This window comes from Canis lupus, chromosome X (assembly GCF_011100685.1).
Source record: "Canis lupus familiaris isolate Mischka breed German Shepherd chromosome X, alternate assembly UU_Cfam_GSD_1.0, whole genome shotgun sequence".
In the NCBI taxonomy this organism is placed as follows: Eukaryota; Metazoa; Chordata; class Mammalia; order Carnivora; family Canidae; genus Canis; species Canis lupus.
Window position 1 is genome coordinate 45,336,099 of NC_049260.1, and position 13,322 is coordinate 45,349,420.

The 13,322-nt window shown below is 52.7% G+C and overlaps 1 protein-coding gene across 6 annotated transcripts in view; it reads right to left on the reverse strand.

The window, feature by feature from the left end:
* Window positions 1-13,322, reverse strand: part of IQSEC2 (IQ motif and Sec7 domain ArfGEF 2) — a 78,820-nt gene that overhangs the window by 15,894 nt on the left and 49,604 nt on the right. For 5 of the 6 annotated variants that reach the window (XM_038587489.1, XM_038587488.1, XM_038587490.1 and 2 more), the window contains 2 exons: window positions 2,081-2,342; window positions 490-891 (listed from right to left, as the gene is read on the reverse strand). In XM_038587489.1, coding sequence (XP_038443417.1) covers window positions 490-891; window positions 2,081-2,342 — 664 coding nt within the window. Of the gene's footprint in view, window positions 1-489; window positions 892-2,080; window positions 2,343-3,121; window positions 3,330-13,322 lie in introns of those variants that run through there. The other variant, XM_038587491.1, reaches the window with a different exon arrangement.

Consider the following 13,322-nt stretch of genomic DNA (forward strand, 5'->3'; position numbering starts at 1 on the left):
GTGTGGTCTGTGGGACCAACAGTATATGGCAGAAGTGATGGAATGTCACTTCAAAGATTAGGTTATGAAAGACTACAGCTTCCTTCTTGAGAACTCTTGTTCACTCTGCTCGCTCTCTCTCTCTCTTTCTCTCTCTCCCTCCCCCTCTCTCAGACCCCTTGCTCTGGGGGAAGCCACACCATGAGCAGTCCCATAGAGATGCCCACATGGTAAGGACCTGAATTTTCCTGCCAGTAGTCAAATGAGTGAGTTTGGAAGCACACTCATCAGTACCAGTCAAGTCTTCAGAGACTGTGATCCCACATAGATTTTTAACTTGCTTGTTTTAACTACATGATTTTTTATCTGGCCAATTCTTTCTCATCAATCTCACAGCCCTGACTCAAATGCTTGCTAGGCAACTTCTTTCAGTTTGGAATATAGGTGAGAGCCATAGGAATAGCCAGAGTATGGGGCTGGGGAGGAAAGGCCCTTTTCATGGATGCTGACCTGTTTGGAGAAGGAGTCCTCGAGCTCTGTGATGTCATTAGAAAACTCTCCAGATGTGGTGACTGAGCTTCCCCCACCATCGATGCCCCCTCCACAGGAGCCTCCATAGGGGAGCCCTCGTTCAAGCCGGTGGCTCCGGGCACCAGCCATGGCACCCTCGTCCAGCGAGGCAGGCTTGCCCTCGAAGTACGCGGGGTTCTGGGCCTTCTCATACTCCTCGAAGGAGAACTGCATCCGCATGTTGGAAAGGATGATGCGGCGGGACATGCGGCTCTCAGAAGCTGAGCTTCGGAGCCGCTCAAAGTTCTTGTTCATGCGGTACTGGCGAAAGGCTGTCTGGATGGTCCTGGCAGCCCTGCGGCTCAGGAAGGAGCCTCCATACTTCCTCTCCAGCATTTCCACCTAGCATGGGGAAGATGGAGGAAAACAAGGTCAGAAACCCTCTATAGCCTCATTCTTCTCCCTGGGCCTCAACCACACCACCACCCCCAGTCACAGCTAGCTGCTTAGAGCTGCCTGGACACTCCAGGTTGTGCTCTGTGTTGGGTCCTCACTTTAATCTCAGATAGCACTTGTCACATGGGGCTGGCTTGTGGTTTTCTTTCTTTCCTCCTTTCTTTCTCTTTAAATATTTTATTTATTTATTTGACAGAGATAGAGAACATAAGCAGGGGCAGAGGCAGAGGCAGAGGGAGAGGGCGAAGGAGAAGCAGACTCTCTACTGAGCAGGGAGCCCAATCTGGGGCTCAATCCCCGGACCTGAGCCAAAGGCAGACGCTTAACTGACTGAGCCACCCAGGCACCCCTGCGGTTTTCTTTCTTATTTATAGGAAGTAGATGTTTGTTATCCCAAAAACAGTTTGAAAAAGAACCCACAGAAGCCAAAAATGGAAAGAAAGTAAAAAATAAGTTGGGAGTAAGAAGGAGGAAAGAGAAAGAGAGAGAGAAAGAAGAGAGGGAGGGAGGAAGGGAGGGAGAGTGGAGAGAAAGGGAAAGAAGGAAGGAAGGAAGGAAGGAAGGAAGGAAGGAAGGAAGGAAGGAAGGAAGGAAGGAAAGAAGGAAGGAAAGAAGGGAGGAAGGAAGATTGGTTCACCTAAAGTCCCGATACCTAGGAAAACCACAATTAACATTTTGGTATATGTCCTTCCAGGTTTTTTTTTTTCCTATTCATGGCATTTTTGTGCCCCTCCCACTTTTTTTTTTTTTTTTTAACTAACTGATAGCCTGTGTGATATATATGTTATACTATAGCACACTCTTCTGGAAGTGTCAATTTATGTGTGTCCTTCTCCTATCAGACAGATTTTGGAGGACTGGGTCGTGGTCCCATTCATCTTTATGTCTCCAGCATGGGCTTGGAGCTCAATCCATATTTGCTGAGTAAACAAGACTCAGCGGATGGGTGGTGAATGAGGGAGTGAGTCCCTAGTAGGGTGAAGGATCCTAGAGCTAGTCTTCTATTCTAGGCTCCCCATGCCTCCCCTGGATACCACCCTTCCTTGAGGGTCACACCCTGATCCCTCCCTTGGTTCTCTCAGGGCCCCCCATTCCCACTCTCATTCCCCGCCAGAGCTGTCTGTCTCCTCTGCACCTTCTTGTCTTGCAGGTCCGTGGAGAGTTCGTAGCTGTCCGATAGGGCCTTGGAGCGCTTTATCTCCTCCTCCTCCTGCTTCCTCAAGGCGACACTGGCTGGCTGGAGGCGAGTTCGCTGAGCCCAAGGAAGGCCCACCCCAGCTGGGGGGCCCCCCATGTGGCTGCTGGTGGGGGGCAGCTGGCTCAGCCGGTAGGGGGGTTGGCTCCCAGGACTATCAACCGCTGTGCTCAGGTCACTGCCTGGGGCATCACCCTCCACACTGTGGGGATGAGATAACATGAGCCAAGATGTGGGACCGGGAGATGGGCCTGCACAGCCAGACTGGATGTGAGTGGATCGGCTCCCTTCCCACAACCCCAGCCTCCCTGGCTTCCTTGAGGACATAGGAACCCTAATATTTAAAGGCCAGAGGGAAGTTCTACCCTCTCAAGCTGCCTGTTGCAGTCTCCTCCCTTCGGGCCCCCTTGCTTTCCCAGCCCTACCCTCATGTTGCCCTTCTGGCCACCGCTCACAGCACCAGCTGTGAGACTCCTTTACCTCAAGACAGGGTCTCCTCACAGGCTTGTCCTGGTCCCCACTCACACCCTGGTCCCTTCATGGTCATGCCCCCTCACAGCCTTATGCCTGGACAAGCTTCCTCCTGGTCTCGTCCACTCCAAGTCCCCTTTGTTAATAGTCTCAGCCCCTCATGATTCCATCCCCAAACCCTCCTTCCCCTGCTGGCCAGGTCCCTCACAGCCCCACCCCTCCCACCACCAGGCCCCTTCCCCTCTCAGCTCCAACCCCTCGTGGCTCTGTCTCCAGCACTGTGTCACAGTTTCCACTCCCAGTCTGATCCCGCAGCACCACCTAGATGGGCCCTGACCCCAGGCCTGGGGGCCCACTCCTGCCTCCTGCACCTCCAGACTCATCCCTACCCCGCCCAGCCCTGCCCCCTCCTGCGCCCAACTGCCTGGACATGGGCCTGGCCAGTTCCCAGGGTTCTCTGGCTGCTAGGCTCTGGGACAGCGAGAAGCACCTCCCCTTCAGCATCCTCACAGGTAAAGAGCTGCCCTGAGGGGCAACTTCTTTTTTCTCCTCATGGCCTTCTCTGTTCTGCTGAGGGAGGGAGGGGGCAAAAGTCTCAAGGTCGAAGACTGGCAGGAGCTGGGCACTGGGCCTTGCCTGCCCTGGTTTCCCAGAGTTGTTGTTCTGCCAGCCCTGCTCCCATGGTACCATGGCAACCAGGCTGCCAGGGAACCCAGGTGGCGACAGAGCCCAGGTGCCCTGAGCCTAGCCAGCAAAGTGAGGAGCCACAGAGGTGAGGAGGAGGGAGGAGGGGTTCAGGAGGGGAGGGACAGGTGGGTGAAGCATGGGCATTGTTGGGGGAATGGGTGTCATAGAGCCCAGAGAATGGTCTGCTTTGGGCAGGCACATGGTTGGGGGGGCTCTTGGCTGGAAAGGCTTAAGGGGCCACTCCCAAACCTCTACTTGGCAGAGGCCTGGATGCAGGGCAAGGCAAGCTGGAGTGCATGGAACTCAGGAGAGCATATTGTGCTGGGGGCTGGGTGCAGTGGGCAGGCTGCACCCACCCACCAGGCTGGGTCCTGGGCTGCAGCAGTAGAGCTCAGCTCCACCCTAGTGAGCCCCCTCTTCCCACCATTCATCCTCCACCCTTATGATATCAGTCTATGACACTGCCAGGAACAAGGCAGAAACAGACTGGGGAACTTCCCTCTACTCTAAATTCTTTCTCCTCTGGGGCCTCAGGGGCTTATGAAGTCCCACTCTGGGGGGCAGACCTCGTCCAGCCCCGCACTCCCAACCAACCTGGGCATCTAAGATGTTCCTCTCCACCACCCTCAGGGACTGCAGGATCCTGCCCATCAACCTTTCAAATCTCTCCCTCTCAGCACACAGCTTAAACCCAGGTTCGATCCAATTGTCCCCTCTGTTCATGAACCATCCATAGCTCCTGCTGCCCACAAGAGATAGCCCCAAGTTCCTTATTCTGGCAATGGAGGCTTCTCAAAGATACAATAGCCAATGCTTACAGAGCACTTGGCATGTCAGGTGCTATTCTTACCACTTCACATTTAATAACCTGTTCACTCTTCAGAACAACCCTATGAAGATAAGAATTGTGATTTATCTTCATTTTACACATCAAGAAACGGAAGCCCAGAGAGGTTAAGTAACTTGTCAATGGTCACACAGCTACTAACAATAGAACCAGGATTCAAATCCAGGCAGTCTGACGCCAGAGCTCACAGTCTTAAACATTAAGCCATACTGCAGGGTTTGCTGCCAGCTCCCCATCCCATCCACCCTTCACTCCAGCCTGGCCCAGATCCTGTTTCTCCCAAATACTCCTCTGCTTTCCACCTCTGAAACTGCTTATACAGTACCTTCCACCTGGAATGCAGTCCCTATCATCTCTGCCATCTGCAACCCGAGAAATCCCCCCACACCCTACTTCCATCAAGATTCAGGTCATATGCCACCACTAAGAAGCCCTCCTGAAGCCCGCCTCCAGCCAAAAATTATTGCTGATCCTGTTCAGAGCTCCCACACACAGCACATATCTGTCCTTCTTTTTATGGTGCTGGTTAGCTTTGGCAAAGCGTGACAGCTATTTGTGTTCATGACTCCCAGAATCCCAGCACAGGAAGAGAATTTGGTAATCTCCTTGCCAACACAGAGCACAAGGCCTTGAACAGTCACTCAATAGAAGCGTCTGGAGTGCCAGAGTCAATGAATGAGCTCTGGTGGCTTTCCTAATAAGTCCTCCCACCTAAGCCTTGACCTCCCCCTCCTGTGTCCTCTTCCAATCCATTCTTCATGTGCCAGGCGCAGCGCTAGGTGCTGGAAATGTAATGGTGAACAAGACACAGAAGATGTGTTCCCTAGGGGAGGTGACTTTCTAGTGGGAGATGCAAGCTATAAATACAGACTATAATTTCAGGTAGAGATGAGTGCTAGGAAAGAAAGTACAGCTGAGTGATAAAAGGTGCTGTTTCAACCCGGCAGTCAGGGAATGTCTTTTTGAAGAAAGGGCGTATACGCTGAGCCCAGATGGAAGTGAGGGAGTGAGAGGTGTGGTCACCTGAGGCCAAAGCAATCCAGACAGAAGGTAGAGCCAGTGCAAAGACTTTGCAGTAAACAACAACAACAACAACAACACAATGCCTGGCATATTCAAAAAACAACAAGGAGGCCAGTGTAGCTGGAGTAGAGTGAACAAGGGGAGAGTGACAGGAGGTAAGATCAGAGGGTAAGGGAGGCCCAATTGTGAAGGGCACTGAGCCCATGGTAAGGACTGTGGCTTTGCTCTGATTGAAAGGGCAGAGGAGGGATGTGATTCTACCTCTGGCTTTATAGAAATCATCATCCAGCTACCTCACCAGAGCCATGGATGGCTCTCCTGACCTGACCCCTGCCTCATATACCTTCTGCCCCATTATTTCAACCTGGCTACTTCTGGCTCACCCTTCAACATTTAGCTCAGGTGTGCCCATCCATGCAGACTGCCCCCTCCACACGGGTTGGCTTACAGGTCCTTCCTCTGCTGCCATAGGGCCCTATAGCCACCTCTACCCTGAGGGCAAGAGCATTAATGAGCTGAGTCCTGGAAACTTATCAAGGCAGACACCATTAGCCCTGTGTTATAGATGAGGACACTGAGGCTCAGAGAGGCAATATAAAGTTGCTCAAGGTCACACAAGCTATCAAGAGAGAAAGTCAGGATGCAAGCAGAGGGCCCAGGCTGTTTTTTCCTGACATCTAATCACCTCTCGCCACTCCCAGCTTCATGCTGCCCCTGGCTCTCTGCTCTTTGGCAATTCTTCCCTTCAGAGCTGGCCCCCAATTTTGGTTGCAGAGGGAATAGTGGCAGGGAGATCAGGCTGTCAACGCAGCCTCCCCCAACAGGGCCTGGCGGAAAGTACAGTGCTTGGGGGTGCTGCTTCTGATATCATACATACTGCTGAAGAAATCAGACCTGGAGATGTGAAATCCCTTTACTCAGGGCCCCCAAAACACTGAGGAGCATGCTGATCACATGGAAAATCTCTCCTCTCTCGTTCAGGTCTTGACTGTCAGTTGTGTGAGCCTGGACATGCCCCTCTCCCTCTCTGTACTTGTTTCTCATCTATGCAGGGCTAGAGGGAAATGCAATTCCCTCTTTGGGTTCCAGGACTACAGATAGGGCCTGGGAAACACCCCCCTGGACTCCTTCCTCCCAGCAGGAGCAAAGAACACAAGAACACACACACACACACACACACACACACACACATACACACACATGTGCGCATGTGCATGCATGCCTATGTACACTGTCTTCTGGGCTATTCTGTGGGGGAAGCTGGAGAGCATCCTCTGCAGTGGGGGAAATAAACCATGTTACACAAATAACACAGTACAAAGCTGAAAGTTCTCAAGGCCGGGGAACAGAGGAAGTGCTGGGGGAGCTCAGGAGAGAGATTCCTTCTGCTTGGGGGTGGCTGCACAGAATAAAAATAAACTCACACTTACAGTGCACCTTCCCTGTGTCAGGCATTTTGGCATATTATTTAATCTGCATGACAAACGTGAAGGAAGAATTAGGATTCCTATTTTGCAGGTGAGGAAAAAGGCTCTGAGGGGGCAAGTAACTGCCAAAAGGTCTCAGAGCTAGCAAGTGGTAGGACAGGAAGCCAAAGCCCAGAGCCTGAACTAGTTTCCCTGCTGCCTTAAATGCTTCCATGGGGAGGAAGCTCCTTGCCTAAGAGGAGCTAGTAGAAGTGAGTGAGTGACCTTGTGAGCCAAGGCAGTGAGATGGGGAGAAGCAGGGCAGAACATTCTGTAGGGAGTTGGGGTGGCCTGCCCACGGAGTGGGGGCATTGACCCTCCCTGGATGCCGTTCCTAATGGGAGGTCTCTCTCCCTCCTTCCCTTTATTGGCACTGCTGGAACCAGGCAGCCAGCAGGGGACAGGATCAGGATACAGTTGCCATGGAAATGAATGGGGGCTGTCGCTATGGATACCATAAGATGAGGGCAAGAGGAAGCTAGGGATGCTGAGGACTATCCCCATGACAACTTAGGCTGGAGGGGGGGACCAGAAGTGAGAGACAAGAAAACAAGAAGAGGAGGTCAGCACACCTACATGAGAGCAGGGGCTTCAGGCTTTGGAGGATACTAGGTGAGGCGGTCAGACAAAGGGGTGGGTAGGGCAGAGGGACTGAGGGACCCCAGTCACCTCGGTCTCCTCTGACGGTTCTTCTGCAAGCTATTTCTGCTGCCCAATCCCAATGCCATGGAGATTCCAAACCTGAGGCCAGCCTGGCTTGGCATAGAGGCTGGCAGGGGAGGAAGCCAATCAGAGGGGCTGACTGGGGAGACAGTAGGCAAACATGGGCTTGGGAGCACACAGGCCTGGGTTTGAATCCCACCTCTACTTCTTCGCAGCCCTAAAAAGAACTGTTGTCACTTACCAAGTACCTACTTTTGGCTAGGCCTAGCAACTCTGCAAGGTCTGGGTTGTTCTCCCCAAAGGAGACAACAGAGGAGGAAACTGAAGTACAGAAGGATGAAGTAATTTGCCCAAAGGCTCAAAGCTCACCAGTGGTGGGACCAGGAGCCACATCGACACTCATGTTCTGACCCCCGCCCCCCCAAGCTGAACCACCCCTCCCAGGTCTGGTCTGCATTTTCTGGCTCCCTGTGCCTTCTTATAGTGACATGCACAGGGCCAGATGCTGGGGAACTATCTGTGGAGTGTGAAAAGAAGCAACCCAAGAGGAAGCAGGAAAGACTGGGGTTAGATGGAAGAAGTGCCTGACTTCGAGAATACTGAGTCACGGGTTTAGCCAAGGGGAGAAGAGCCACAGACCATGGATGGACTTCATGGACCAGCCAATCCCAGAGATCCAAACCAAGGCCCACAAAGTCAAAGTGACGTGTCCAGGTCATGAAGAATGAGAATCCGAATCCCCTACCTTCCAGGCCAGTGTCCCACTTTTAGTTGGAGAAGCCCCTTGAATCTGTCCAGCACCCCCCCAACCCTGCACCTTTAAGCTCCCAGACAATAGCAGGCTACTTGAACTTGCTAGGCGGTGTAAGCCCAGTGCCTGTGCTCATATTCTTCCTTTGTTTCTTCTGCCCAGGATGGCCTCCCTCTCTACTTTGCCTCAGACTTCATTGGTCTGGGTGAGCTTATCTGCATCTTGCAGCACTCTGAGCAGATGAGCCCTCCTTGAAAGTCAATTCTGACTCACTTCCTGCTGCCCACCACCTACCCCGAACCTGACAGGGTCTAACTACTCTCCATGCTGTGTCTTGTGCACACTCATGTCATGGGTGGTCTTTATGGGCAGCTAACTCATGGTACTCCCTCCAAGTGTCCCTCCCCTTCCCTGCTCCTATCTCCCAAGGGCACTGGCAGGGTATGATTCACCTCTGTGGACTGTGCATGCCCAGGACAGGGCCCAGCCCACAGCACATGCTCAGCAGCCACCTTGATCTCCTAAGACAGGAGGCAGTTGTGTGTATCTGAATGTGTGTGACCATCTTGCCTGACAACTGTCACCCTAAAAGTCATAGCCCCATATGCTCGAAAGCCACCCACACCCAGTCTTGTGATTATCTCTACCAGGCACACACAGCCTGTTGGGCACAGAAAGTTGCCACCTCACACAATCAAACTTGCATACACGCACTCAGAATTCCTCATGCCCAGCCTCACACGATCACGTTCTCTTAGATACGTGATAATGCATAGTCTCTCACTACAGATCCACCTGCCCACCACACAGAAAAACACGCACACACATGCACAGGCACACACGTTTCCCCCCACAACTGATGGGAAACCTTCCCCCTTCCCACAGCACAAGCCCTCAGCCAGTTCAGTTGCCTACACAGGGGTCTACACTTCCTTGGCTCCCACAGTGATCATCTGACCTTGACTTGCCCTCTCCCACCAGTTAGTTGAACCCCCACCCCCACCCCACTTCCTTGTATCTCCAATCAGAGAAAAGGTAGGATGGTCTCTCCAGCCACAGGTCATCCAGCCCTCATACACCCTAGAGAGCCAGTTGAACAGAGCAATCTACACACCATTCCCTAGCACAACCCTGGAGCTCTCTACCACGTTTTTGTCCAGGCTATGCCTGTAGCCTATGATGCCTCTTCATGTCCACCACCCATTCAAACCTTCCCAGTCTTCCACTCTCACCCCTCCTCCTCCAGCAAGCCCTCCTTGATACTGCCATCCTCCCCAACCCACCTGGACCTGCTTTTCTACTCTTTGGGCCAGGAACATATCTTGCTTGCCAGCAAAGCCATCTATATACTCAGTCATTTCTGCCCCTCACATCCTGCCTATTTTCCCAAAGGGATTCTCATCTCCCCTGAGAGATGGAGAACTTATGGAGAACACAGCCACTGTCTTCCTTTGGACCCGTCACAGCATTTAGCTTGAAGCCTTGCCCACAGTCAGGTGCTCAAGCAATGCCTTCTGGAAGAGTAAAGGTGGGAGAGAGAAAGAGAGAGAGAGAGAGAGAGAAGAGGTCAGAGGGAGGGGAGAAATAAATTGGGATGTGAATGAGTAAAGGAGCTGATGAGTTGAGTAGCTGAGTGAAACACACAGTGAGGGAATAAGGTGAGCCTCCGGGAATAGGACAGGACCAATGTAATGGGGATGCTGAAAGGAGGGCTGAAAGGAATGAGAGGCAAGACTCTCACATGGACCCTCATCAAAGCAAGGGCCACCAGTCACTACACACTTGCCCAACTGTGCACCAGACCAAACCCTATACACTGAGCTCCTTGGGTTTTTTTTTGCTAGTCCTCACGATATCCCACAGAGGTAGATATACTCTCACTGCGCTCAGGAGGAAAATGAAGCTCAAGGAGAACGTATTTGCTCAAGATTACACAGATAGTGAGAGAACCAGAAGGTAAACTCAGATTTGTTCAATGCCAAAGGCTCAGGAAGGGAAAGCCAGGGTATGAGCCCACCTGGGTGTCTCCTGGCTTTGTTCCCAACACAGACATATGATGGAAGGTGTGGGTCCTACAGTCCATAAAGAATACCTTCCACCCTCCTGCCAACAGCCTAGGGATTCTGAGAACCAGCTTCTGGAAGGTGCAGGAAATATTTAGGGTCGTTGCATCTGGAGGTAACAGCTCCCCCTTAGATTCAGAGATCCCTAAAGCTATAGAATCGGAACCGTGAAAGTACAGAATCAAGGACTCTTACCGTCACAGAACATTAAAATCATACCATCAGAAATTTTTTTTAAATAATAGAATCAGGAAATCTTAAAAACACAGGATTGGAGAATCCTCAAATCACAGTGTTGTAGAAATAGAAACCCCAGAATTGCATGGAATGTGTCACTGAATTATCATATTTAAATTCATGTAATTGCAGTTTCTTAAAATCATAGCATCTAAGGCTGACAGAATGTCAGAGCTGGAGGAGCCCCTGGAGATCCTCTGACCCAACCTCTCTCCTCCTTTCGCACATGGGGGAGACTAGGTAGCAGAGGGGTTAAGCGATATGTCCAAGTTGGCCAGCTCACGCCGCCTCAGGTTGACAGGCTGGAGAAGGGCGGCAGGCTTGTCCACAGTGAGAGCACCACACCATTCATTCGTTCATTGAGTGCCTGTCTCTTGGGTGTTGACAATAACAAAAACTGAAGCCTTCCCCCCACCCTTTCTCTCTCTCTCTCCCAGGCCCTGTTCTCAGCCTTGGCTAGGAAAGAAGTAAGGACCTGGTGGGGATGAGGAGAGGAAAGTGGGGGCAGGGTGGATCATACATCAGACAGAGAGAAGAGATCAGCTTTTATTGATGGAAATTCCTTTGTACACAGCGACACACACACTCTGAAAGGCCTTTTCCTCCTGATCATATTTACAGAGCACTATGGGAGTGGCAGAGGGCGTGGACGAGGCCTTCAAGCAGGGGGAAGAGATGGCAGCAATGGCCACTGCGAGGGAACGAGCAAGGAGGGGGGGCGGGGTGGGGTGGGGGGGTGGGGGTAGGAACTAGGCAGGCTGGGTCCCGCCCCCGTCTGGTCCTCTAAAGCCCTAGGCACCCTGCATCTCTGTTTGTGCTCACAGAGGACAGAGGTAGGTCCTTAGGATGTCATTTGGAGACCTCTCCAGGAGTGGCAGGCTCCAGGGTGCCTGGGAAGTGGGGTTCGGGTGCAGGAGGGTCCAAGCTCCAAGCTCCAAACTGTTTTATTCAGATCTAGGGCTCCAGCCTTCATAATTCGGGGGCTGGAGTCCAGGGGAGACAGCAGTGGGGATGGGGGTGGGAATTCCAAGGAGGTGGGGGAAGAAGGGGCACGATGCTTGCCCATCTTGAAGCAGGGACAGGGTCCCCTGGGGGGGTCGAGGGCAGGGTGTGTGGGTCGGCGGGGGTGAGGGGGCTGGTTAAGGCTTTTGCTTCTGCATAGAAAATGACCCATGCCCTCTCAGTTACCGAGAGGAGGGACTACTGCACTCGGAGGCCGGACAGCAGAACTGATGAGCGTCTTCCTCTTCCTCTTCCTCAGTCTCCTCCTCCTCCTCCTCTTCCCTGAGGCCAGGAAGGGCAGGGTAGAGGCCACAGGCAGGCGGGTGACAGAGAGAGGCAGAGGCATTAGTTTGCAGAGCAGGGGAGATACATGAACGGCTGGAACCAGGGCAGTAGGGCTGGGATGGGGGTCTGAATGGGGAGGCCAGTGTGACAGATTAGCTAGGGCCACACCCTACTCAGTCTCCAAGGAGCCTGAGATAGCCCTCCCCCACACCCAGGCTGGGCTCACTTATAGTCAGGCCCAGAGTATACCAATTCTATTTCGGACCTGACAGGTACCCAACCTTCATCTGAATAGAAATAGTAGCATCCTGCTCTATGCTGGCTCTTTGCAGACATTGGCTCATTGAACTCGTGCAACAACACTGCAACCTTTTAGAGAGAAGGGAACTGAAGCTCATAGAGGTTGGTTAACCAGCCCAACCAAGGTCACACAGCTGGGAGAGTGGTAGAGTCAGGATTTCAATGTGGAGTTCTCAGAGCTCCAAGTCTCAACTCATCCCACTAGGTCCCGTAGGTGAACTTGGCACTATCTCTAGAACTCTAGGTTGCCCTTAAAGGGCAAAGATTTCTATTTCTGGAAGGCTCTGGGTAGGGGAGGTTGGAGATGCTCAGGCATGGAGTGTAGAAAGCCCACAGCTTTGAAAGCAAACAGACCTGGGTTCCAAGGCCAGCTCTACGAGCGCTTCCAGGCTATGTGCCCAGGCATGTTATTGGCCCCTCTTGAAGCCTCAGTGTCCTCATCTATAAAAATAGGGCTCAGGATGCCAAGCCCACAGGATTGTTGCAAGGACTGGAACATGCATCAAGTGCCTGGCAAATCAGAGCAACGGGGATGTGGTGGTGGTTACTGCTCACAGCTCATGAACTGAATCTAATTCCCAAGGCGGCCATTCGCCCCCACGCAGAAGTGCCGCAGTGGCAGGGAGGAGTCGGTACAGGAACAGGCCCTGGGCCCCAGGGTCCTGCGGAATGGTCCCAGGGGCCGGTCTGCACGTGGCAGTCACTGGAGCTGGGCTACGGTTTCACAGCGTGGATGGACAGACAGGAGGGCTGAGAGGGGTCCAGCTGCCTCAGGAAGAAAAAGGCTGATCCTCTGGAGAGATAGCCAATGAAACGGTATCATCCCCACTCCCAGACCCCGTGGCTCAAGAGATGCAGGAAGTGTGGAATCCTGGAACCTGGAGGGCTGGGAAGAGATGGAAAGGAGAGAGGACAGGCAAGGGAAGGCACTGAGGTCCATCTGACAGCTGGACAAGCACACACCCACGCACATGCGCACATACACACACCCGAGCACACGCCCCCCACTTCATCCTTCAAGCTCCCTCTGACACACTGTTCCACAGAGTCACTGAGTCAGCAAAACCACGTGAAGCAGAGCTCAAGTCCTGGGCAAGCAGATCCCCCTGAGTTTCCCATTCCTCATCTATAAAAGGAGAAGTCTCCACACCTCTCAAGGCTGTCATGAAAAATGAGTGATCTTCCAGTCCTGCTGCTCACTTCCCCTCGTATCCAGGCCCAGCTCCTGCCACCCCTCACCCTGACCCTGCAGTCACCTCCGAATTTCTTCTCTCTACCCTTTTGGACCCACTAGGCTTCCTAATAAAGTCTGCAAGCACAGATCTCTTGCTTGTCTCTGCTTAGACACCCACTTTGGCTCCCCATTGCTTCCTGGATAAAGGTCAAG